Source organism: Agelaius tricolor, unplaced genomic scaffold (genome assembly GCF_023055355.1).
Source record: "Agelaius tricolor isolate 1412-34295 unplaced genomic scaffold, bAgeTri1.0.p SCAF_38, whole genome shotgun sequence".
Classification (NCBI taxonomy): Eukaryota; Metazoa; Chordata; class Aves; order Passeriformes; family Icteridae; genus Agelaius; species Agelaius tricolor.
Window position 1 is genome coordinate 159,917 of NW_027269298.1, and position 24,924 is coordinate 184,840.

Below are 24,924 nucleotides of genomic sequence, written 5' to 3' on the forward strand. Positions count from 1 at the left end.
GGTGTCACAGAATGGTTCAGATGGGAAGGGACCACAGTGGGTCATGTGGTCCCACCTCCCTGTGGACTCCACAACCTCTCTGGACAATCTGTTCTGGTGCATGGTCACTGCACAGTAAAGAAGTTTTTACTTGTGGTTCAGGTGGAACTTCCTGGGCATTGGCTTCTACTCATTGCCTCTTGTCTGCAGCACCACTGAGCAGAGCCTGGTCCATCTTGGCACCCCACCTTAGGTGTATAAATACATACATACACACATACATATACATATATATATATATATATGAGCAGAAATGCAGGACCACCTCCCTGACCAGCTGGCAATACTCTCTCTAATCCCCTCTATGATCCCACTGGCGTTGTTGTCCCTCAGGGCACACTGCTGGCTCACAGACAGCTTGTCCACCAGGACCCCCAGTCCTTTTCTGCAGAGCTGCTTTCCATGTCAGCTCCCAGCCGGTACCGGTGTTCAGAGCTGTTCCTCCCCAGGTGCAGGACCCTGCATTTGTTGAATTTCAGAGGTTGTTCTCTGCGAGAGGGTCGCGGGTCCGCAGGGCACGAGGGGACAGAGGGGACAGGGACCCTGCCCAGGTGGGGGGCGGGGCTATATGGGACAGGCCACGCCCTCTTGGTGCATGACCACGCCTCTTTCCCATAGCGGGTCTTCCTGGCCCCGCTTCCGCGCGGGGCACGCTGGGAGTTGTAGTGCGGGCGGTGCGGAAGCCGCGGCCGCCATGGCCCCCGTAGCGGCCCCGGCCCCGGTCCCGGTCCGGGTGCTGCTGGTGCTGCTGGCGGCCGCCGCCCGCCCCGCCGCCGCCTGGGACCTGTGGGCGCTGCGCTGCGGCTTCTCGGCGGACTGCGAGTGCGGCTTCGGGCCCGACCTGCGCGGTCAGCGGGAGCGGCCGGGCGGGAGGGGGGTCTGAGGGCAGGGGGACCCTCAGGGGCGGGGGGCGCAGCCGCCGAGGCCGGGAGGCAGCAGGCGAGGGGGTCCCGGGAGCCAGCGAGGATCTCCAGGAGAGCCTACCCGGGGCGTCCCTTGGAGCGGGGTCTCTCGACAGCCGGGGATGAAGGGCCCAGCGGGGCGGCCCCAGGGACGGGACGGGGAGCGATGACAACCCGCGTTCTCCAAGTCCTGGTTTTATTTCGTTTCAGGGCTGGAGTTTGACTTGGCCACGAACCTGGTGGGGCAGCCCCTGGTGAGGCAGCAGGTGATGAAGGGGCTGAGGGAGTTCCTGGAGAACCCGAATCCAGTGAAACCCCTCGTGATGTCCTTCCACGGCTCGACAGGGACAGGCAAAACCTACGTGAGCTCCATGCTCATCCGCTACCTCTTCCAGAGGGGGCTCCAGAGCCCCTATGTTCACCACTTCTCCCCCATAGTGCATTTCCCCCACGCTGAGCAGATAGAGCAGTACAAGGTAAGGGACACTGCTCGGCAGTGCCACTTCACTGGGGGTTTTGGCTGTGTCTGGGTTGATCCTTAGTACATATGCATTCAAGCTGTTTCCTGAAGTGCAGCAGGAATAAAAGCTCTTTGTTTTACCCTCTCAGACAAACATAGCTGAGAGAGTGGCTCCATACACTGGCTGAAGGATGCACTAGTAACTGCAATATACGCAGTTATTACTTTCGTCCTCTCCACAGCAGTCCCTGCCCTGATCGTGTTCTCATTCTTAAATATTTACACAGCTCTTTGAGCACACAGACAAAAGTGCTTGGCTTAGATGAAAGGTACTAAAATTTTCCCATTGCTTTCCAAACAGCCTGATGGCTGTAAAAACCTGCATATCACTAGACTTGTAATCCCCTCCTCACAGAGCACACAGCTCCCTAACAGCAGCTCCAGACTCTCCATGGTGCCATTCTGTCTCTTAGAGCTGAGAAAAGAGAGAAATCAAAATGCCAGATTTTCAGCAGAGTGGGAATTGAGCACACCTGGACCTTTAGTTTCTGGGTGTTTGGAGAAGTGATTTGTTGTGTTGTGTCCTTAGAGGAAACACTTTTGGAAAAGTAAATCCCTTCCTGGCTGAAGTGCTTCAGTGAGGAGTTTCACATGCCCCCAGGCAATGTGAGTGGTTTTGTGTGGGCTGGGAGGTACCTTCAGCCGTGATAAAGAGCTGTTCTGGGTCAGTGCAGGCACATGTTTCTGCATCAGAACGGGAGCTGGCAAGAAGCTGGGAACTGTAGATACAACAGGGAGCGAGAAGAACGTGAGGAGCTGTAGGAGTCTGAATCTCCAGCTTTAGTGTGCTGCCTCCTCCTTTAAATCTGTATAAAAAGACCTACAATGGTTTAAAAAAAGCTGATAAACACCACTGTGTGGAACCCAGAATAAAGGGGCCTCCCCAGCACTGGGTGTTTCAGCTCCAAGTGTGTGGTGCTGTGCAGGGACATGCTGCTCTCAGCACCTTTGGCTGTGCTTGAGCTCCTGCCTCAGCCTTTACTCTGGGGTGTTTGAGCCTTCCTTGCCCTCTCACTGCCTCACACTCGGTGGGGTTTTTCCTAGGAAAGCCTGAAGCGCTGGATCCAAGGGAACCTGACCGGCTGTGGACGCTCAGCATTTCTCTTTGATGAGATGGACAAGATGCACCCAGGCCTGATTGATGTGATCATCCCGTTCCTGGGGCCCTCGTGGGTTGTGTATGGGACCAACTACCGCAAAGCCATCTTCATCTTCATCAGGTGAGAGAGGCCTCTCCATGGGCCCTTCCAGCTCACTGCTGCCCATTTGGGCAGAGGTCACACCTACCTCAGGGCACACACTTGTTTTGCCTTCCCTTCTCCAAGCCTTGAGCCTCTACAAATGCCAAGAGATGCAGTCTCACTGTGAACAGACAGATCTGGAGAGTGTGAAAAAGCCTCCTCTGCATGTTATTTGGCTGCCTCTACAGGAGTTATTTTGGGCCAGGCAGCTGGGAGCTGCTGGCTTGCACTCTGCAGGCTGGTGGGTGTCAGGTGCCACCTGAGACACCATTTTCCTGGCTGCACAGTGGATAAGGCTCTCATTCTTGTGCAGCAATGCAGGAGGGGAGCAGATCAACAACGTGACATTGGCTCTGTGGCGTGCCCGCAAGGACCGGGAGGAGATCAGCTTGCAGGACCTGGAGCCAGCCATCTCCAAGGCCGTGTTTGAAAACCCTGAGAGTGAGTCCATGGAGCTGAGCTCCTCCTGTAGCCCCACAGCCCAGCACAGGCAGCCAGGCCTGTTCTAGGAGCCACCCACATCACCTGCTACCTCCCAGGCAGCCAGAAAGGGACAAGGGGGTTTTGAGGGATTGGAACTGTGAGGTTTCCTTCCTTCTGAGCCAGCAAACCTGTTGCCATATTTAGCAAAGTTCTTGGGAGACAAGGTGTGTTTGCAGCTGGGGGCTGGCAGACAGCACAGCACACTTAACAGAACAGCACTGAGCTATATTGATCCCCACTGCCTGCCTGCATCTGCTTGCATTGCCCTTAGCACAGGGAGCAGAGCTTAAATTCTGACTAGACAAGCTAAATCCCCCCATTTATGGGGGGAGAAAGTCTATTTGGGGGGAGGTGACAGCTGATGGGTTCAAAACCAGCGAGATCTCTCTTCAGCAGAATATTTTGGCTTCACACAAAGCAGCTCTTTGAATTGCAGGGACTGCAGAGCCTCTCTGAAGGTAAAACCTTCTCTCCCTTTCCTTGTGCAGGTGGTTTCTGGAAATCTGGGATCATTAATGAGCACCTCATTGATTTTGTTGTGCCTTTCCTCCCACTGAAGCACCACCACGTGAAGCAGTGTGTTATCAGTGAGCTCACCCAGCAAGGCCTCGAGGTACGCCCGGATGTCGTCCAGGAAGTGGCTGACAGCATCCCCTACTTCCCAGAAGAGGAGAAATTATTCTCATCAACAGGCTGCAAAACAGTGGCCTCTCGCATCAGTTTTTTCTTCTAGTCACTGGCAAGGGCCTCTCTCAGATCCACATGGAGCTAAAAGCAGCCAGGGCTGGTGGGATGTGCAGTGGGTATGGTGTGTCACTCCCCACAGCACAAGTGCTCTCCTGCTGAACTCTCTCCAGCTCCAAGGAGTCCACTGCAGGATGCAGCTGCAGGACCAGGTGCAAATTATGTCATTTAAAGCACTTTACTGATTGACTTTTGGCCAGGTAAAGGTGGATCCACCACCTGAGACGTGTGATGACATGGGGAAGATGCTGAGAGGGTCTGCAGTGTCAGGAAGGTTCTCATCCTGTCAACAGCACCCCTCCAGAGCTCTCCCCACTTCTGGCAGCTGTTGATACCCAATACGTTAAGATTCTGAGCCTACAGAAGAATATTTCTTCCTTACAGCATTTTAACAGTTTTTTTTAAACCTTTTTAAACATAGCTGTGCCTCAGTTCCTTGGCACAACATACTGGTGCTGACTCCTGTGAACACCTCAACATGGCAACCAAGGTTTCTTTTCAAGGAAGTTTTAGAGCCACCCACATTCCAGTTTCCTTTCACTGTGAATAGGTGCTTGGTAGCTTCAACACCAAATGAGGGGGGTAATGTGGGAGAGGGGAACACCTGATCTGCCATGAGCCAGGCTCCCCTACCACCCCTTCATCCATGTTTCCCCTAAGGGACAAAGGATTTCCCTGTAGCAAACCAGGAAAACAACAACAAAAGACTTCTTGCTTGTTTTACCAGCCATGAAGAATCTCATCCTACCTCCAGGGGAGCCCACAGTGCTGCTAACGGTTTTGAAAATTCATTTTATTCACTGATGGTTTCTACAGCAGAGTTGGTGCTCTGAGCTGTGGAGCTTCTTGTACATCCTTGTGCTGGTCAGACCTTGCAGGCTTTGGCTGGGCCAGCAGCCATTCAGCTTCTGGGGAGTGTCACAGTGGGGGACCTGGGGACAAGTTAGAGAAGATTAGTGCTCCAGACTGCCAAGCATGGGATGCACTGCCTGGCTTTTGCCCTGATTTTAATATCCTCTATGCTGTTATGGAATAAGAGGTCAGGGGTACCAGAGTCATTCACTCTCTAGGAACAACGTGCTCAAGGGATGGGTGTAAGGACACTTTGCAAATCTTCCAAAGCCCTGCTTGTTCCCTGTATGGAAATGAGCTGCCAGTGCTTGGGACCATTCCAGCTCCAGGCCCTGAGCTTTGGGGATTTTAGACACCACGCAAAGGCTGCCCAAGAGCTGGCCCAAAGACAGGCAAAAATTCTACCGCTTGCAAAAATATGAATTTCTAATTTTAAAATAAATCTTATAAGAATGAAACAGTTGAGGTGTTTACATGGATTCCTGACTGCACGTAGTGTGGAAGGACTTGGAAGATTTCCAGTTTCCAGCACAGTGATGTGCTGCTGGGCTGGGGAACTGTCCCGGTGCCCTGGAACAAAGCTGTGCCTTGCTGGCAGGGTGAGTGGAGACGGAACGGGCACAAACACACAAACCGCGAGGCCCCGTCCTGGGCATTCGCTGCTCCTGCGAGTCCCTCGGGGACCCTCTGCAGAGCTCCTCGCGGTCTTCTCCGTGTGGGGGGCGGTCCTAGGCCGCGGCGCCCCGTTAACGCGCCTCGCCGTCCCCACCACAACCACCTCCAGCTCCAGCCGGCCCGCGGGGCATTGTCACAGCGGCGGCACCGCCCCCGACACCGCGACACCGCCCCCGACATCGCGACACCGCCCCGTCGCCCGCTAGAAAGATGGCGGCGCTGCCCGTAACCAAGATGGCGGCGGGAGGGCGAGGCGACGTCGGCGGGGCGCTGAGCGGCGCGGGGCAGTGACGTCACGCGGGCAAGGAGGGCGATGCTGGCGGCGGAGGTGGCGGGGAGCGCGCGAGCGCTCGTGGGGCGGGCGGGGCCGCGCGCCATGGTGAGGGCGGGGGGAGCGGGGGCGGGGAGGCCGTGAGGGGAACGGGGCTGTGAGGGGACGGGGGAATCGGGGCTGTGCGGGGAGCACATGGAGATGGACTGTGAGGGGAACGGGGCTGTGAGGAGAACAGGGTGGATCAGGACTGTGAGCCGAGCAGACGGAGCGGGGCTGTGAGGGCAGTGCCGGGGGCATCAGGTCATGGGCGAGCACCGGCACGATCAAGGTTGTGAGGGAGGCATCGAGGGAAGACTGTCTGAAGGGAATGCTGTGGGGATCGAGGCTGTGAGGACCCAGCCAGCTGCGGGGAGCATGGAGGGAGCAGGTCCGAGCCTTGCTGGAGGGTATCAGGCCCGTGCAGGGGCCAGGGTCCTCATGGTGGCCCGTCGGAGCCCTGTTGACAGCTGTCATACAGGTGGCCGGCCTGGGCAACTACGGGCTGCGAGGCACACGGCACAGCGTGGGCATGGAGGTGCTGGACCGGCTGGCCCGGCAGCTGGCAGTGGCCGAGGGGTGGCGAGTGGACAAGCGGTGCTGCGCTGATGTGGCCCTGGCCACAGCCCACGGCCTGGAGCTGGTGCTGCTCAAGCCACGGAGGTTCATGAACCTCAATGGGCTCAGCGTTGCCAGTGCTGGTGAGCAACTGGGTCAGCCCCAAAGCCTCTAGTGGCACCAGCCCCCTGTGACAGCCCTGCTGTCTCCCTGCCCTCCGCGGCTCACTACAGCCCCACTCTGCAGAGGCAGGGCCTGGTGAGTCTGTCTCCCCTTATTTCTTAGGTTGTATTTCTGTTTCCAAAGCTGAGATCTACAGCCTTGGCCCTGGAGACATTTACCTGGTTCACGACGACCTGGACAAGGCCCTGGGCAAGGTGGCCATCAAGCTGGGAGGCAGTGCAAGGTATGGGGTAGCCCCAGCTCCCTGACTGTGTGAGCTGGTTTGAGGCTTTAACATGCCCATACAGGTTCATGGGCTGTTCTTGGCCCCATCCCACCAGCCTTGTAATGTTTCAGCTCTTGCCTGGGCTCGATCTATTATTGCAGAGGCAACAGCTGGCTGTTTGGGCAGCCTCCCAGTTCCTGCCCTGGCAGGGAGGGCAGGGAGCCTCCTGGAAGCAGCTATGGGCTGGATTCAGCCCACTGACAGCACCACATGAGTTTTTTATAGCACTCTGCCTCCACTGTGCCTGCCCAGCACCAGACATTTAACCTAGGAAAGCTTCCACTGCGGGATGGGGCAGGTACAGTGCTGGGCCCTGTGCTCAGTCACCCATGCATCAGCTGTGGCAAGAGCTGACACACAGAGAACGTGCTGTCCCAGCCCTGCTTCCCTAAATCCCCCAGCCAACTTCTGTGAGCCCCCAGGGCTGTAAGTTCCTGCAGAACCAGGACATGGGAACTGCGGCCCTTGGCTGGGACCACATTCCTGCAGCAGGAGACCCAGGGCTATATGAGGGGCTGTCCCTTACAGACTAAGTGTGGGTTTTCTCTTTCTCTCCCAAGGGGACACAACGGGGTCCAATCCTGCATCAGTGCTCTGCAGTCCAATGTGAGTGCGTGTCGGGGATCAATCCTGTGCCCCCCTCAATGCATGGCTTGTTCCCCCACTCCCATTTTTCTGATTCCTCTTAGACAAACCCCTGCTCCCTTCCCCCCCTTTTCTCCTTCCCCGTCATCCTGGAGGGCTGTTGTCTGTTTGGCCGCCATGGAGGACATGGAAACAATTAGCTTGAGTGCCTCTGCCAGGCCTGGCAGGAGCCTGGGATCTCGGCACAGCCCAGCTAAAGCCTCTTCCAAAATTATGTTTCTTGGAGCAAACACTCAAAACCACCTGGAAAACATGAGGAGCTGTTCCCTTGCTGCCCAGCCCCACTCTCAGCACTGTCCCCTTGCCCAGCTCTGTCTGAACACTTGAGGGGAAGCTCCCCAGCTCTCTCCCTTCCTCCCCAGGAGATGACCCGGCTCAGGATCGGCATCGGGCGGCCAGAGGGCGACGTGACAGTGCCCAGCTATGTCCTGTCTCCGTTCAGTGCTGGGGAGCGGGAGAAGCTGGAGCAGATCCTGGCCGAGGCAGTGACCTGCCTGCTGCAGCACATCCAGAGCCGAGCACCTACAGAGCCAGGGGACAGGGGCTGACACAAACCCCCCGGGACCCTTGTGGCTGATGGACAGGGTGCTGCAGGCACTCCGGAGTGACCGTGGTGCGGAGCAGAGCTGGCCCAGCCTGGCAGCCTGGCTGGGAGCTGGGACAGCCTCCTTCCATGCCCACACCAATCCAGGCAGCTCGTGTCCCACTTGAATCCCTGCAGAGGCTCCATGCCTCAGTTTGGCACAGAAATTAAATAAACCCTCACCCTGACTCTGCCCTGCTCCTGCCTCTCTTCCATGCGCTGCTTGCCAGGCTTGGGCTGTCCTTGGCACTGCAGCTCAAATCTGTGTTCCCATCCCTGTTTGACCAGCACAGTCTGGAGGGAGGCTTCTAGTGAGAAATGGGGAGCAATAGGAGCTACCTCTGTAGAGTCCAAAGGCACTTCAGCTTTGCTGAGAAACTGGCAAGCACAGAGAGCCCGGAATCCCATAGCGTGCTGCTCTGAGCTGCAGCAAGTTTCAGAGCTGGCCTCACAGTGTTCTTGAGTTCAGTGGTTTTGGCTGAAACTGTGGAGTTTCCAACAGCTGCAGGAGTTCTGGCTTCCCGCAGACCCGTTGTAGGTCTCGTGGAGAGCACAGACTGAGGCAGTGTGTCCTCACCACTGCTGTGTCCCAGAGTCCTGGGTGTGCCAGCATGGCCTGCCCAGCTCTGTATCCCAGGAACACTGAGACACCCAGCAAAGGCAGCTCCTCTCCTGCATCCCAGCAGGCACTGGAACATGCACTGGGACACTTGCTGGCTGACGTATACCACAGTGTTTCTGTCGCTTCCATCCTCTGCTCCAGCTGGCACCAGACATTCATCTGCTCCATCCCCAGCTCCTGAGCTCCTCCTGGAGCACTGAGGCTGCCTGGGCCAGGGGAAAAGCTGGGAAGCAAAAATGTGCCCAACCTGTCATCCCTTCCTCACCCATGTCTATACTGCCTGGGACCTTGCACTTGCAGAACAGGCACTTGGCCTTCTCCTCCCTGTTCTCCAGGAGATCCACTCAGCTCTTCAGGTCCTGTGTGATCTGGAGCTGGTTGTTTTCCTTCCAAAGGTCCCTGCTGTAGCTGTTCAACCTGCCCCAAATTAGGCTTTCCTGAATCCCTTGTAGTCTCAGACATCTCTCTGGGTGTCTGTTACCAAGGCCTCCACCTGCTGCTCCATCACCTCCACTCCCAGTGTAGAGCTGAGCTCCATGAAGATGCCACCCAACTTTTCCACCCAGACCCCAAGGGTGAGCTTCAGTCTTCCTCCCCACCACCTCTCTCCTTCCCTCTCTCCCTTACAGATTTCATTCCCAAAGTTCCCAGCTGGGAGAACTGCCAGACCCTTGCCCCTGCAGCACTGAGGTGACCCCTGGGAACTTGGGGCAATGCCAGCACCCAGCACACCAGCTCAAACAGTCTGCTTTAATCCTCCCTGGGCTTCCACCCAGGCATGGCACGAGGGACAAGCCCAGTCAGTGGCAGGAGGCCACCACGTGTGCCAGCCCAAAGTCCACTCCCCAAAGTCCAGGCTGGTGGGAGACGACAGAGTTGGCATTGATTGGGACTGTCCTGGAGATGTGTCCTCAGCAGAGATGGAGCACAGCGCTCCTCTGGTCTCTCCACTTGGCAGGGAAAGGCTTTCCTGGGGCAAATCCTGCCTTGGGTGGATTCATCATATGCAGATCCAAAGAACCCTGTGGGGCTCTGTCCAGGGCAGCTGCATCTCCTGAGAGGGAGTGGGCAGTAAAAGGTCCTTGCCCACGGTGCTCCCAGCTGGATCACAATCCCTCATCCCTAGGAGGCACGGACACAGACATTAGTGGTCACGGCAGGAGCAGCCCCAGCGTGTTCACGCCTGCAGCCGAGGCAGTGGGAGGGCTGTGTTCCAGCCTCCCCCGGTCTGGCAGCTCCCAGGGCAGTTCTGCTGCCAGGACAAGCAACCTCAGGCAGGGAAAGTCTGACCCAGCATTAACTGTGTCTGTGCTGCCCTGGGGTTGAGCCAGTGTGGGTCGCCTTCCTGCCTGCATGGCCACAGCCAGAAGGAGACCCACTTCTGAGGGGAGCAAGCAGTGCTGGGCTGAAACGTTCCCCTGGGAGATGCCTCAGCTCTTTCCACACTTTTGCAGCAGGAAAAGGAGCGTTCTCCCTTCCTCATCTGAGTGGCTGGGGAGCAGCATGGACTCAGGGAGATGGGAGGGCCCTGTCCCCATATCCCCTCCAGCCCAGTGCAGCCCCACATGGGACATGTGTGTCCCCACCCCTTTCCCCACCTGGAAGAGACAGTCTGGTCTCTGTTTCCCAGTGCTTTGAGTCTGACAGGGAGAGCTGCTGCCCCATGACAAAAACAAGCTAGACACGTGGGACACATCTGAACATGGTACGTGCAGGAAGACACTCCCCAGCTGCTCTGTCCCCTGTGCCTGGGTCTCAGAGCCTTGCTCACCATCAGAGCTCGTCACGGGCCGTGGAGCGGAGGTGGCCAGCGCTGCCCCGTGAGTCCCTCAGTGTCTTTTGTGAGCCAACCCAGTCGGTCTTCTTGGCATCGTCATCCCAGATGGTGGAGGTCTCAGTGTCACTCAGCCAGTTGCTGTCCCCAGCATAGTGAGTGGGATAAACCAGGAGGGGGTGAGCTGAAAACACCAGCAAGTCCCGTGGGGAGAAGTGCCGCTTGTAATCCTCACTGGGGAAAGTGGAGCAGACCCAAGAGAAAAAACTGGCTTACAGAGGAGCACACAGAGGAGAAAAAGCACTGGGAAAATCAAATCAACCACCCAGGGAAGGCTCCATGCAGGGCAGGGGCTGGGGAGGGATGTGGGGTAGCAGGCATGGAGCCGAGGAAGCTGGGCAGGGACTGTGGAGGGATTACAGAGAGGACAGGACCTGTGGCTCCCCACCAGCTGGGGCCAGCTCTTGGCACAGAGTGGGTCTCTGGCACAGCATCCAGCTGGCCCTGAGACAGAGCTGTCTGGTGCTGTTATGCCTGCAAGCAGGGGGCTTCCAGCTGCTGCTGGTGCATGTCCAGAGCCCTAATCTGTCCCTCCATCCACCTCCAGCCTGCCTTTTACATGCCCGATCTGTGTGTTTGTCCATCCTGCTCACTGGGTTTCCCAATCCCTTCTCTCCCAGGACACCCACCCCCTAAATTGCCTCCCCCTCCCCAGACAAAGCCTTACTGCTGACCCCCACCCCAGAGAGGTGCATGAAGTTGCTCCAAATTTGGGCTGAGACCCCCAGCCAGGGGGAGGGGACCACACAGCCCCCCAACATGAGGGTACAGGGGGCTGCTCCCCACCCCTTGCCATGGGGCCAAGACCTGTGCAGGGCCCACACTAAGCCCAGCTCCGTTCCCATTCCCCCACCCCATGCTGGCAGAGGGCCATTTTCCAGCAGCCAGAGGCCAGGCAGCGGCAAGCTGAGAATGAGCTCATGCTACAGATGTTTTCCTCCAGCGTGAGTAACGCCTGCAAGGGGGGGAACTGGGTGAGGTGGTGACGGCAGAGAAGAAACACATTGTCCCACACTGGCATGGCCAGGCCAGCACCCTCCTGCACAATCTGCTCCTTACTTGGGGTGCTTGTCATACATGATGGGCAGATACTCGTCCACAGGCAGCATTTTGGAGAGGGGTTTGGTGGCCAGCAGCTTCTGTGCCCCGTGGTGGGAGATGGCATAGGCCAGTGTCCAGTACGAGTACCCGGCCACCACCAGATTCCGCACGCCTTCCACAGGTGCCTCATCCTCGTCGTTCACCTGTTTCCTCCCCAGGTAGCTGTGGGGTGGCCAGGGAACCATGAGAGCCAGCCTTGGGGACCCCACCCCACATCTCCCTAGCCCCAGCACCTACATGAGGTCCCAGTCCTGCTGTGCCTGCTCCAGCTCGTCCATCAGCCGCTGCAGACGTGCTGGGAAGGCAGCCTCGAAGCGCACGTCATCCTCGAACACCACCGACCTCTCCAACCCCCGGGACACAATCTGGGAGAGGGGACAGAGGTGCCAGCCCATCCCAGTACCACTCTGGGCCATACTGGGGCCACTGACCCTGCAGGACACCCCTTCTTCCCCAGGTCCTCCAGATATCTGTGATGCTCACAGGGTCCCTGCCCACTGCTGGTGGCCCTTAGGGAGCCCGTGGCCGCTGTGGCCCCATACCTCCTTCCAGATATTGTAGTGGCTGAGGAAGCAGCCAACCTCGCCCTTGGTGAGCGTGCGGCCGGAGAAGGGATCGTAGTACCCAGGTAGCAAGTCCACACCCAGCACCTTGATGTCACTGCTGTTGAGGGTGCTGCAAGGCAAGGGGCTGCATCAGCAAGGTGTCCCACCAGACACTCCCCATCCCCTCCCCAGGGTGACACAGGGGACTGGCTGAGTGGTTCCCCCATGGTCACCTGCCATCCACAGCATCCACCACCCGTGGAATGATCTCCAGCTCCTGCAGGGATGCCAGCATTCGCTGCCGTCGGTCTGGCCTCCGCACCAGGTTGATTAGGAAGATCTGGGGAGGAAGAGGAGAGCCCCAACAATGGGGTGTGTTGTCATGGGGGACACAGAGGCTGCCTGGCTACTGCAGGATGGGGACAGGGGCTCGGGCTTTGCCATGGATGGATGCAATCAGAGAGATGGATGCAACCAGGGGACAGGGGAACACGAGCAGCTCCACTGAGCACTTACTTCATCAAAGCCCATTTTTGTGAGCGGCCTGGGCAGGAGAGAAATGTGCCTGGAGCGCTGCATGGGGGGACCGTCCACTGTGGAGAGAGGAGACACTCTTCAGTGGAGCCCAGATTCCCCTGGCTGGGAGCTGGGGCTGACAGCCCTGTCAGGACCTGGAGGCTTCCAGGCCATGGGCACTCACCCATGGCCTCCAGCGTGAGATGCACAAAGTTGGCATGATCATCCTCCAGCGTCTGGTGGGCCTTCACAGGAACATTGATGTAACCAAAGTGATGCTGGTTGCACACATGGACCTCCGCACCTGCCGGATGAGACAGGTGAGCAGCACAACCCCCCCAGCCCCTGCACCCCCCGAAACCCCCATCACCCTCACCAGCCTCCTGGCAGGAGTAGGCAAAGACAATGATGTCATCGAAGGCCCAGGTGTAGTTGGGGTGGGGCGGGTAGAAAGCCAAGTGCGAGGTCTCCTCCTTGCGCAGGTCGATCAGGAAGGTGGCGTAGACCATGGGCACACGGAAACAGCCCCGGCGCTGCCGGTTCTTGGTGGGGAAGTAGTCGGCTGTCCGGCGATAGAAGCCCTGCGGTATCACAGCCCCACAGTGCCTCCATGGCAGAGAGCTCCTCCACCACGGGGCTGTCTCAGTCTCCAGGGCTTTCTGGGGACATACCTGGGGTGTGATGCCACACCAGAAGTTGGAGTAGAAGGTCTGTGAGTCCAGCATGGGGGCCACCACCGACTTGTTCTGCGCCATGAGAAACTTGAGGGTCTGGTTGTTCGTCAGGATGCTGTCAGTGTCCATGAACTGCAGAGACAGCACAGGTTCTGGAGACATGGAGAAGCCCACCTCAGCCCCCACCCCAGCAGTGCCCCAATCCCTTACCAGGATGTAGTCTGCCTGCTGCTCCCGGGCATAGATGAGAGCTTCCTGCTTCAACTTCATCACGTTTTCATAGCGTTTGTCACTCCAGTGCTTGGGACCAAGCTCATCAGGGTAGGAGCTGGGCAGGGGGAGGCAGGGGTTAACCTCACTCGCTGGGAATGCACAAACTCAAACTCGGTGCAGGCTGTTCATGCTGGCAGGCTGAGTCAGCCCCACTCCACTGAGCTCCTCCTGGTCGCTGGCCAGGAAGAGTTGATGCTGCTCCAGGAGCCCCTCAGCTCACACCTGCCCCCACCCAGCACTCACCCAGCCTCACCTGGGCTCCTCTTGCACCTTCAAGGCCACTGAGTGATAGTCCTTCCCCACTGCCCCCAGCCACTCCTGCAGCATTGCTGTCGTGTTGTCAGAGTTGTGGTCTGTTGCACACCTGGGATAAGGGGACATCAGCCTCTGGGGGTCCTCCTCAAGGAACAACCAGGACCTCACCCTGCACTAGAAATGTTCATGGGGCCAAAAGACTGAGCCAGTGACAGACTTGCTTGGGAATGTAACATGTAATTTGAAGGAACAAAGGCTGCACAGGCAGGAAGGGGAATGCCAACTGAAAATTTCTTCCTGAGTGTCACCACCAGCCAGGCTGTTCCACGGCTCCCACCCTGCAGTCCAGTGGCAGCCCTGGACATGCTCTCCTCACCCCAGCCTTGTGACTGCTCACCATGAGCACTGCAGCACAGCTGCTTTGTCCCCTGTCCCTGCACCCCACAGTACCCTCATGCATCCCACTGTTCCAGCAGTGAGAGGAAAAGCAAAAAATCCCCTTTCCTGAACATTCCCTTTGCCGGGCACCATCACCATTCCCAGCTGTCCCACCCATCCCCAGAACAATGTTCACAGGGAGCCCAGCACACACAGAACTGAGCCCACCTTCCACTAGGCCAAACCCCAGGTTCCCACACTCCTTGGCACCCTCGACCTGTCAAAGAGCCCCGGGACATCCCCCAGGCACTGGCGTCATTTGACAGATTGAGGGGAGAAGGCAGGATCTGTATCCCCCCAGCTCCACGGGCTGCTCTTGAAACACCCTGCAGGATCCTTGTGCCGGGGGTTCCCGGAGGGTGCAGCAGGTAAAGGTGAGGACCCTCCTTCCCCTTCCCCTGCCGGCAGCTGATCCCCGCCCCAGCCCCGCCAGGATCCCCCGCCAGCCCCCGCAAAAGCAGCTGCAGAAAAGTTTCCGACAAGTTCAGGCGACAGACGGCAGTGGCGCAGCGAGGAGACGGGAGACTCCTCTTCCAGCCAACCCCCGGCACGGTAAAAAGGGCTTGGGGGTGTCTTTGGGAAAGGGGGCCCGAGGCTGAGCCCTGCGGGGAGGGGGAAGGCAGCGCCTGTCCCTGGAGATGCAGAATCCCCTCGTGTCCAGGGGTCCCCGCTCTCATCAGCCCCACAGCTCCCTCAGGGGAAGGGTGAGGGTCCTGCCCCTGCACCGCGGGGCTGCCCGAGCCCCTCCCGCTGCCCTGCTGGGTCCCACACACGGGGCAGAGCCACCCCTCACATTGTGGGGCTGGGGACGCTGCCACCAGCGGGGTCCCTGTTCCCCGCGAAGGTCCCTGTCCCCTAAAGATCCCCATTCCTTCCAGTCTGTTCTGCCCACCCAAGAGCCCCCAGTTCCTCCACTCTCCCTAGTTTCACCCCCGCATTTTCCTCCGGGTCCCTGCTATCCTCGGCTCTCCATTCCCCTCCGTCTCCCTTAATCCCCGGACCCTCCTTCCCCCCACTATCCCCGTTCCCCGGGGCTCCCCGCTATCCCCGCGGTCCCTGTGACTGCAGCATCCCGGCTCCCCCCGAGATGCCCATTCCCCCACAGCCCTCTCCTCCCTCAGGATCCGTGCTACTCTCTGCCCGCTCCCCCCGGGGTCCCGCTGCCTCACCACAGGGCGATGCTGCCCGCGGGATAGTCCAAGCGCTCCAGGGCTCCCAGGCAGTGCGGCAGCGAGTGCTGCGCGTTCCGGGCCAGGAGGGCGAGCACCAGGCGCGGTGGGGCTGCCCCGGTGCCGGTCCCGGTGCCGGTGCCGGTGGTCAGCAGCAGGAGGAGGGCGCAGAGCGGCCCCGCGGCGCCCATGGCGGAGGCGGCGGGCGGGGAAGGGGCGGGCTGGGACCCGCCGTGCTCAGCGCACCCCCCGCCCCCGGCCCCGGCCCGGCCCCGCCGCCGCAGCAAGCCCCGGGGGCCGGTTTGGGTCGGGCTTCCTTAAATAGAATCGATACGGGTGCGGAGCCCATGGCTGGGGGCGAGACACCCCGGAACCCCCTCCCGAGGATGCTCCAGGGCATCCCCATGGCCACGGGCGGGTCCCCACGGTGCCTGCACGGCGTGGGTGGGTGGGCAATGGGATGGGAGGGGGGGTTATGGTTTGGGGCAATATGGCCAAGGGTTGCCGGGGGCAGCATCGCCAGGGGGCTCCTGGACAAGGGGATCATGGCCAGAGAGGTTTGTGGCTGAGGGGGGCTTGCATGGTGAGCGGGGCTCATGGCTGCCGTCCTCACCAGGGCAGCCCAGCCCTCTGAGCCGTGTCCCCCCAGGCTGTCCCCATGGCTGGCCATTCGCAGGCCCACAGGCGTGTCTGCGACGTGTCCGAGCCGCGGGCAGGGGCAGGCCCGGGGCCGGTGGGATGTCTGACCAATCCTTCTGGATTTCCACCAATCCATAAATGCAGCTGTCAGTCAGCTCCCGGCGCAGCGCAGGCCTGGGGGTGCTCACGCCCTGCAGGGCGGGCAGGGACTCCGCGCTCCCCCCAGCAATGCCGGGCACCTCTCACTGCGGTGGCACCGAGCCCTGCGGAGGGACGGGGGGATGCCACACGAGGCCGAACTGTGCCCACCCGTGCCAGGGTCAGGGGTGCCCCGGGCAGCTGCTGTCGCCGGCTCCGTGTCCCCCCGGCGGGGCTCTGTCAGGGTGCAGCAGAGGGATTGGGAAGTGAACAATCCAGAACACCTGAAAGAATCAACAGAGAGGGCGGGGGACTCGCAGGACCCGGCAGCGACTGCAAGGAGAGAAAAATGCTGTTTACAGCCCCGGCTCGGACAAGTATTTCGGGAAGGGCTCGGCGCCAGCGCAGCCGGGAATTCCCAGCCATGGAGGAGCTGCGGGAATGGGCAGGCTCCTGAGAGCCCAGCAGAGCCGGACCCACCCGTGTCCGTGTCGGGACTCCACCCCGTGAGGCTGAACGAGGGCAGCCCCTCTGCCCGGAGCCCTCGAGGGGATGCGGGCGGAGCAAGGGCCGCAGAGCAGCGGGAATGCCCCGGAGCCCGCGGCCCCCCCGTCCCTCGGGGACACCCCCGCCGGCACCGCCCCCGCACCGCGGCCCCGGCTCGGCCGCTGCTGCCACCTCCCGGCGCCGCCGCCCCGGCTCTCGGTGGGGAGCCCGGGCTCTGCCCGAACTGCATCTGATCCCCACAACCCCCTCTCCCTGCCTTTCTTCATCCCTGCTTTCCATCATCCCCATATCCCTGATCCCCACACCCTTCCAGCCCTTCACCCCTCCGTTCTTTCATCCCTGCATCCCTTTTCTTCTTCATCTCTTCATGTCTCCATCCCTGCATCCCTTCCCTTCTTCATCCTGATATCCCCACATCCCTCCATCCCTGCATTGACCCTCAGGGTCACAGCTGGACCTGCCCAGGCACCCCACACAGTTCAGCCACCCAAGCACAGCCGTGGCCCCACTGCCCTGGTACAGCCCTCACAACACTCCCGAGCCGTGGGTTCCAGAGCAGAGAACAGAGGAGGGCACTGCCCTTCCCACAGCCCCATCACCCCCAAAGCAGGCAGAGAAAGGGGGGCTGCCCTGTGACACAGGGAAACTGAGGCACGAGCCAGTGAAATGTGCTGCACACACACAGGCTGGGAGTGGGAGAGGGACAGAGCACCCTGTGCCTGTCCTCCCAAGCTCAGCTGGGGTCAGAATTATCCCTGCATTTGCAATCTGCCTTCCCCTCACATCCTGGCTGCTGCCGGGCTCACAACAGACCCTCAGAGCCCAGTGATGGCCAAGTGGCACCTTACGAGCAGTTTGGGGCATACAATGGAAAACCAGCCCTGGGTGAGCTCGAGGAGAAGGGGGACATGGAGATACCTGTCAGGGCTCCTGCTGTGTGCCCCTCAGGGTGACAACCCACCCAGCTCCGTGCTGTGGCTCAGCATCTCCACCCGCACCATGCTGCTAGCACAGGCTGTGACAGCTCCTGTGCCCCAGGAGCGGGACTGGAAGGCAGCTGGCAGGTCCCCACAGGGCCCAGGGTGTCCCCAGGGGGCTCAGGACATCCTCACAGCTCCATGCACTCATGGTGATACCTGCAGTACAGAGCCAGCACTGGGCCTGCAAGCATCCTGCCTGGAAAAACACCTTCATCCCCAAGGCTGCAGGCAGGAGCAGCACTGCACAAAGTTTACAGGAGTATGTTTTCTTTTTTTTACAGGAAAAAGTTGCTCTTGGACCCAGGGATGAGGATTTTGGTTACCTCCCACCTCTCTCCGCCCCTTCCTTGAAATTTTCTAGGATTTTCAGCAAAGTCTTTGAAAAGCTCCAGTTTCCTCAAATGTCCTATTTTTCTGCTTTAAAAGGCTCAACCTTGATTGCAAAAGGCAAATATATAAAGATATGTGTGTGTATATATATATCTATAAATGCAGATATTCTGTGTGTGGGTTCATGGCCAAGGCCACTACAAGTCCCTTGGTCAATAAAACATTTTTTATTAATCTTTTTTCACAAGAAAAAACATCCTGGGGACCCAACTAGCTGCCCAAAGTCCACGGTACTCCCAAGAGTCCCCATTCCCAGGCTGTGACATTGCCCAAATGATGCTCTCCCCTCCAGACATGCCTTCTCCAGACCTCCCCTGACTTACCCAACCTCAAAACATCAGCTGTTTCCTGCTGGGGAAACTGAGGCACAGAGCCCTCCCCCCTGCTTCTCAGCCTCCCAGCAAGTGCCTGTCCAGGGGGAACTGTGGAACCAAGGGAGTGCCTGTGAATCCACCATACCCTCTGCTCTGCAAGCCCCTCATCCTGCACCACTCCAGCTGTTCCAGATGTTTTCCCCACCTCCCAGCTGTTGGGTAGCTCAGGAGGCCAGCACTCCCCTCTCAGCTGGGTTTTCCTTCCAGGTCTCTGCTAAACCCATCACATCCATGGGCTCTGCTCCACTTTCCTCCTCCCAGGCTGCTTCTGCAGTGAGCAAAACCCACAGATCTTCCCACACAGAAAAATGCAGGGGAATTTACGCCATCTTGGGGGGATTTGGGCCATCCTGGGAGGGATTTTGGCCACCCGGGGGGATTTTGGCCCACCCAAGAGATGATGTGCCAGAGGAGCTGGGGGGTGATGGGAGCAGCATTCTCATCCTGGCTGTGGGGAAAGGGAGATTTGTGCCACTCTAAATGGGGCAGTGAGACTCTGCCAGCGTCCCCCAAACCCCAACCCCCTGGGAGACCCACTGGGGTCTTCCTGGTGGAATTTCCTGTGAAATCCTGGGAGTGTGAAGGCTTCCTGGGGATCCTCCTTCATGTTCTGCTGGGAGCAGGAATCCGTGCTCTGCTCCACCTGCAAGGCACTGCCTCCCTTGGAACCGCATGGAAGCCCTGCAGTGGCCCTGTCCTGACCCTCCTGGGTGGCACAGCTGGCTCAGCCTCAGAATGGTCCCTTTTCTCCCCAGTCTGCACCACCTTCTGGCATCAGGGCCAGCAGTGCCCTGGCTCTGGCTGTCAAAGGGCACCCCAGGCACCTGTCAGTGGGCAGAGAGACACCTCCCACTGCAAGGGGAAACTGAGGCAGGAAACCAACGCTAGGCTGTCCACCGGCACGGAGAGGCTGCACACCCTGAGGGACAACAGGGAGCTGCCCTGTGTCCCCCCAGTGCCACAGCTCAGAGGGACAGTGACAGAGGGGTACCCCAAGGACCAGGTCCCCCCTGCAAGGCGCTGACCGCTGCACTCCCGTCCCCTCCGTCCCTCCCTCCTCTCACCCCGGTGGGGCTGACGGTCGGTCCCGTCCCAACCCGGGGCAGCTGTGACCGAAAACAAAGCTGTCCCCTTCGGCACAATACCCTTCTGTCCCCCCCAGCTGCTGACCGCTGGGGTGGGCAGCGGCCGGGCTGGAGGCGTCGAGGGGCCGTGCCAGGCCCCCGCTGGCAGGGGACAATGTTGGCAGTGATGGAGAGTAGGTACTTCAAAAGGTTTTGTTTTCGGGTTGACCCGCCGAGCCGGCGTGACCCCGCAGCCCCCCACCCAGCCCTGCTCCTCCGTCCCAATAGAAACCGGCCACATTCCTGACCTCGAGAGGGGGGGGGAAGTTTCAAACCTCCCCGGGAAGGAGACAATGGGGGTGTCAGGGCAGTGATTTAGGAGGGGGGGGCTCTTTCCATCACAAAGGCGAGACAAAGGCGCTCGACGCTGGGAAAGGGGCTTCGGCGGCGGCTCAGGAGAGGGGCCGTGGTATTGTGCCTGGCCAGCCGGCCTCGGCAGCAGGGCTGCCACGGCCTACCGGGTCCCTCTGTGTCCCATGGGATCCCACCGGGTCCCACCGGGTGCCAGCAGGTGCCACTGGGTCCTATTTGCTCCCACCTGCCTCTCCAGTCTGTACCGCAGCCTTCCCGCGGCCACCCTGGAGAGCGCAGCCCGGTGGCTTCGTGGATGTCACCGTGCCCCGTGCTGGGAGGGACAGTCCCCATCCCCACGTGGGATGGCTGGGGCTCCCCCTGCTCCCCACAGTTCCCCATTCCAGCGGGGCTGGCCAGGGACCAGCCCATGCTTTAGGCACCCCAAATTCAGGGCTCAGCTGGGGCCAGGCCCCCACGGGCAGTTGTCCCTGACCCAGAGCCCTGAGCTCCCCTCGCCGCCAGCCCTGCCGGGTGCCCAGGGTTCCATTCTCCTCTGCAGTGGCCATTCCGGTTCCGAGGGCCGGCCAGGGATCAGCAGCTCCTCTGTGACGAGCTCAAAGGGGCTTTGTGCACCCCGGGGCTGCCGGCACCCAGCACCGCCGGCTGCCGCCGGCACGGGCACTGCCCGGTGCCCACCCTGCCCGGTGCCCACCCTGCCCGCACCTCGCAGCCTGCGCCCCCCACAAACCCCCCAGTTTGCAACTGCCCCCTGTCCCACCCTCCTCCTCCATCCCCGTGGGTCTCAGCCCCTAAACCGTGGCATAACCGCCCCACAAAAACACAACAAAAACAAAACAGGAAACTGTTTAAGTAGGCGACTTACGGTGTCTTCTGCTGCCGAGCTGAGACCAAGTGTCCAGCGTGTCCCAGTGACGACGGGATCGGAGCCTGCACGGAGAGGGGAGGTTTTTTACAGAAGAAATGTTTTTCTCCCGGTGCTGGACGGCTGATGCGAAGGAAAAGCTGGAAACAAGTTCATTGGTTTTGCTCTCGCTCCCTGTCCTTGCCCTAATTTTTTTTCCTGGCAGCTGGTGGGAGGAAGGGAGCTGGCAAGGTGATGCTTTTTGGGGAAGTGGGGAACTGCTGCTGAAAGAGGCATTGACCGCACCGGGAGCCTGGGAAAGCCGGGAGGGCGGGAGCGATGCCCGAGCAGCTCAGGGCTGTGCCCGGGCTGGGACCATCGTGCCGAGGCTCTGGTCCTGCTGAGGCTCACGGCCAAGCAGCGCCCGGCGGCAGGTGGAGGGGCGCCGGCGGGCTACACCAGAAAGCCAATGACATCAATGACATCATGTTGTGGGTTTGTTTTTTTTTTTTTCCAGGATGAAATTTGCAGACAACTTCCCCGACCGCCCGCGAGCGCTGGGGCTCCGCGGCGAGGAGCAGGACAGGTCTGCCCAGGACACACTGGCGCCCATCGAGGGAGAGCAGGGCTTGGCCAGGGCTTTATTTTTTTCCCCCCTTTTGGCTTAGAAGAGCTACATTTTTATTTCTTAACTCGCTGGTGCCGTGCAAGGGGCTCTCCCCAGCACACGGAGAGCGGGACCGGCTGAGCAGAGCCGCCCCGGCACAGCCGGCGCCAGCGCCCCGCCGGGGACCCCCCATCCCCACGGCGGGGCAGGATCCATCCCCGGCCGCACAACCTGGGATGGCTCCTTTCGCCTCTTCTCTCTTAATTTTGTTTAGAAACTTGTCAGGTTGGTAGATAAAGGAGGTGGAAAGATCAATCCCGGCTTTTCATCAGTGTGGGAAAAAGTATTTCACTAATCCATATTTATTGGTGTAAGGAACCGGGGGGGGAAGGAGGGCAAGAGACCCTAATGGTCAGAGCAAAGGACAGAAGGGACAGTTTAAGGCTGCCCTTTTCCGAGAGGTCACATGTCACCAAAATCTTTCGGTTGTCTCGGGATTGGTTACATTCTGTTCTCTTTTTTTCTATTGAGGTTGCCAAGCAACTGGCTAAGACCAGCCAAGATATTTTCTTTATTACAAGTGGAGCAGAAAGCAGCAAGGAGGAGAGAGATAAAAAAAAAAGAAGAAAAAAAAACCTAAAAAAAAAAACGGGGGAGAGAAGTTTAGACAATTAACATTTATAGGATCACATAACTTCATTAACTCGGCTGAGATTTGGGAAAGAGACTTAAAAAAAAAAAAAAAAGGGTGGTGGGAAGCGTTAGGAATTAAAACAAGTTAAAAGGTCCGGGGCTAAAACAATGCCAGAACACCCGGAGCAGCAGCGACAGGGGCTTCCCTCAGATGGTTCCTCCTTCCCAAAGAGTGGCCAGTCCCAGGCAATGGCTGCAACCCAGCTCAGGGGCCTTCAGCTGCTGCTGCTCTTTTTTCTTTTTATTAAATGCTGGCTTTCTTTTGGTTTTCACACTCGTAGGAAGTGGGTTTATTGCTACTAGCGCTGGCAGGGCTGTGCTGGGACGCAGAGGAGCCTTTCCGAGGGAGGTGCATGGCTGTGGCAGGAGCTGGGCATGCCCCTGGCCCTGGCCCATGGGCTGTGAGGATGTGGCTGTTCCCAAGCCCTGGGACACCTTCATGCCTCTTCAGGGTGCGCAAAACCTCCCAGGGAGAGAATGAGACTCTGTGGGAAGCAATGTCCAGCCGTAGATCCCTGCCCTGTTGGTCCCCGCTCAGGGTTTGGGCCTGACAGTCTCTGACACTGACCCTGGGCTCCAGGGGTGAGGCCTAAGGCAGGGGACATTGCTGAGGGTTGGGGACAGAGACTGGGGCCACCCTGCAGCTCCGTGGGGCTGGGCTGCCCCCAGCATCCCTGGGGCTGCGGGAGTTTCTGTCCCAGCACTCAGCAATCCCTCTCCCCGCCAGCCCAGTCCCGGTGTGAGGACACGAGGGAAGGCGAGGACAAGCGGGGATCTCCACGGTGAACACTTCCAGGCTCCCGTCCGGCCCTGCCCAGGGACCCCTGTGACACCCAGGGTGGTGGCAGGCAGCCGTGGAGAAGGCGCCGGCCACCTCCAGGCTCTTCCCTTTGGCTGCGGGGACCTCGGGCAGGTTGGGGCTGGGGGGTCCCCGGGCGGAGAGAGGCAGGCGATGTCCCCGCTGCTCCTCCGGCCGGAGCCCGCAGCTGCCGGCCTGGCACCTCGGTAATATTCATTAGGGGAAAACAATGAGCATTATTTATCCCCAGCACTTTCCCTGCCGCTGGGGGGCCGAGTTGGGGTGCAGGTGACCCCATACCCCAGGGGGTACCCGGGCAGTGTCACTCCCGCGGCAGAAGAACGGAGGGGGTCTCCAAGGGGGGCCGAGTGGGTGGGAGGGGACCCCAGACCCAGCTCTGCCCGGCGGCTCGGGGGGGATCCCCACAACCCCGAGTGGGGCCAAGCGCGGCCGTCCCCGGGGCTGGGCACGGAGCCCCCGGGGCAGAGCGCACCCCGCGCCCCGGGCCCGGCGGTGCGGCGGCTGCGGGCCGGGCCGGAGCCGGGCTTTGGGAGCTGTGTCTTTAAGAGATGGCTGGCTCCAGGTTGCAGCTGCTGTTTCTGTGCTATAGAGACAGTGGAGATTCATTACTCCTAAAACACAATGGGCATTTATCACCCCGTGGTGTTATTCAAATCCAGTACCAATTGAAGGTCATCCCCATTCTTTTCTCGCCGGCTCTGCAACACATTTATTGTTGTGCCGTTCAACTAAAAGCCCTGCCCGGCCCCGGCGCAGCCCGCAGAGCCCCGGTGTGCGCATCCCTCCCGGGCGGATTTGGGACCCTCCCGGGTGGATACGGCGTGGAGGAAGCGGGCAGAGCCGCGGCAGCTCGGCCGGGCTCGGGGCCGGCAGCAGGTGCCGCGGGAGCCCCGCCGCTGTGCCCCGCCGAGCCGCGGGGGCCGCCCGCTCCGCCCCCGCGGGACGCACTTTCCGCGCCCCGTGGAAACTCGGAGCCCCGTGGGCCGCCGGGGCCGAGGGCGGCTCGGGCAGCCGGGGGTCCGCGGCTCGCCCGCAGCCCCCCGCCTTCTCTCGGGGCGACCTGCCCGGCCCCGCCGCGGAGCGGCCACGGCCACCGGCACCGGCATCGGCGGGGGAAGCGCCGGCAGCGGGCCGGGATTTTCCCTGGCTGGAGAGGGGGGATTTGGTCCCAACTTCGTGGGCGCCGGTCGGTGAGGAGGGGCTGGGGAAGAAGCCTGAATTTTTCATCTTTTTTCTTTATTTTTATTATTATTATTATTAATATTTCCCCTCCAGCGGTCATTTATAAATTTCGGAGATTTGTTCAAAGTGCACGAATTTTGAGGGCGATCCGCTTGGAATTGGTGGATTCTCCAAGGCAGGAGCGGCGCGGCTGCAGCGCGGGGCCGGAGTCTGTGCCCGCAGCATCACCCCCGCGGAGCCCCGCGGCTGCCGGAGGCACCGAGCCCCGCCGCGGCCGCCAGCCCCGAGCCCCCGCTCCACCGGGGCTGCTCCGGCAGGGAAGGATCGTCGGTTTTCGTTTTCTATTTTTTTTCCTTGTTATTTTTTTTTCTTTCTTTCTTTTTATTTTTTAAATTTTTTTTTAATATTTTTTTCTTCTTTCTTTTTCTTTTCTTTTCTTCTTTTTTTTTTTTTTTTAAATAGGGCTGCTTTTAATTTTTTTTTTAATTTTTTTTTTTTTTTTTTAGGGGTAAGAAATAAGTAGATAAAATTAAACTCCTCGCGGTGCCATTAAATGGAACCCGGGATGCGAAACGCCGCGGCTGCGCTCGAAACTTGTCGGGGCTGGAGCAGCGGCTCGGCGGGGCCGGGAAGCGGGAGCGGGGGGCGGCGGGAGCCGGCTCAGGGCCCGTGTCCTTCTTTTCCAGGCTCCAGCCGGATTCCCCCTGGAAGATCCCGCGAGCTCAGGGATGGGAATCTCCGCTCCTGATTGTCCAAACGCAATTCTTGTGCGATGGAGCCGTACGAACCAAGAATTGTGTCTGGACATCTGTAGCAGAGGTTTCACCTCCTCCGGCGGGGCTCCAGGACGGTTCTCGGGGCACAGGACAGAGGACGGACCTTCCCCG

General features: G+C 59.6%; 3 protein-coding genes and 1 long non-coding RNA gene across 11 annotated transcripts; 2 read left to right on the plus strand and 2 right to left on the minus strand.

Annotated features, from left to right (window-relative positions):
- Nucleotides 1-691: 691 nt before the first annotated feature.
- TOR2A (torsin family 2 member A) lies at nt 692-5,244 on the plus strand. Of its 2 annotated transcripts, none has more exons than XM_071453910.1 (5): nt 692-887; nt 1,152-1,417; nt 2,506-2,681; nt 3,016-3,143; nt 3,674-5,244. In XM_071453910.1, exons 1-5 carry the CDS (start codon nt 734-736, stop codon nt 3,916-3,918), a joined length of 969 nt encoding a protein of 322 aa, XP_071310011.1. In that variant the 5' UTR covers nt 692-733; the 3' UTR covers nt 3,919-5,244. The 2 variants fall into 2 exon arrangements, with proteins under 2 accessions (XP_071310011.1, XP_071310012.1); XM_071453911.1 differs by having other exon boundaries at nt 724-861.
- Nucleotides 4,702-5,639, minus strand: LOC139603257 (uncharacterized). Its single transcript, XR_011683632.1, has 2 exons — nt 5,412-5,639; nt 4,702-4,861 (listed from the first exon to the last, which is right to left on the minus strand). It is a non-coding gene; the product is annotated as an uncharacterized lncRNA (long non-coding RNA).
- Nucleotides 5,640-5,666: 27 nt separating this feature from the next.
- PTRH1 (peptidyl-tRNA hydrolase 1 homolog) lies at nt 5,667-8,193 on the plus strand. 4 transcript variants are annotated; one of them, XM_071453914.1, is made up of 5 exons: nt 5,667-5,784; nt 6,248-6,467; nt 6,610-6,730; nt 7,333-7,378; nt 7,780-8,193. In XM_071453914.1, the coding sequence occupies exons 1-5, from the start codon at nt 5,770-5,772 to the stop codon at nt 7,963-7,965; spliced, it is 588 nt and encodes a 195-aa protein (XP_071310015.1). In that variant the 5' UTR covers nt 5,667-5,769; the 3' UTR covers nt 7,966-8,193. The 4 variants fall into 4 exon arrangements, with proteins under 4 accessions (XP_071310015.1, XP_071310013.1, XP_071310014.1 ...); XM_071453912.1 differs by having other exon boundaries at nt 5,767-5,835; XM_071453913.1 differs by having other exon boundaries at nt 5,767-5,835; nt 6,631-6,730.
- A 1,165-nt stretch (nt 8,194-9,358) lies between these two features.
- Nucleotides 9,359-21,151, minus strand: CERCAM (cerebral endothelial cell adhesion molecule). Of its 4 annotated transcripts, none has more exons than XM_071454057.1 (14): nt 20,757-21,151; nt 16,376-16,488; nt 13,819-13,929; nt 13,503-13,620; nt 13,290-13,424; nt 12,995-13,199; nt 12,803-12,922; nt 12,619-12,695; nt 12,336-12,442; nt 12,100-12,232; nt 11,795-11,922; nt 11,516-11,719; nt 10,394-10,630; nt 9,359-9,744 (listed from the first exon to the last, which is right to left on the minus strand). In XM_071454057.1, the coding sequence occupies exons 3-13, from the start codon at nt 13,890-13,892 to the stop codon at nt 10,396-10,398; spliced, it is 1,536 nt and encodes a 511-aa protein (XP_071310158.1). In that variant the 5' UTR covers nt 13,893-13,929; nt 16,376-16,488; nt 20,757-21,151; the 3' UTR covers nt 9,359-9,744; nt 10,394-10,395. The 4 variants fall into 4 exon arrangements, with proteins under 4 accessions (XP_071310158.1, XP_071310157.1, XP_071310156.1 ...); XM_071454056.1 differs by having other exon boundaries at nt 16,041-16,488; XM_071454055.1 differs by having other exon boundaries at nt 15,428-16,488.
- Nucleotides 21,152-24,924: the final 3,773 nt, after the last annotated feature.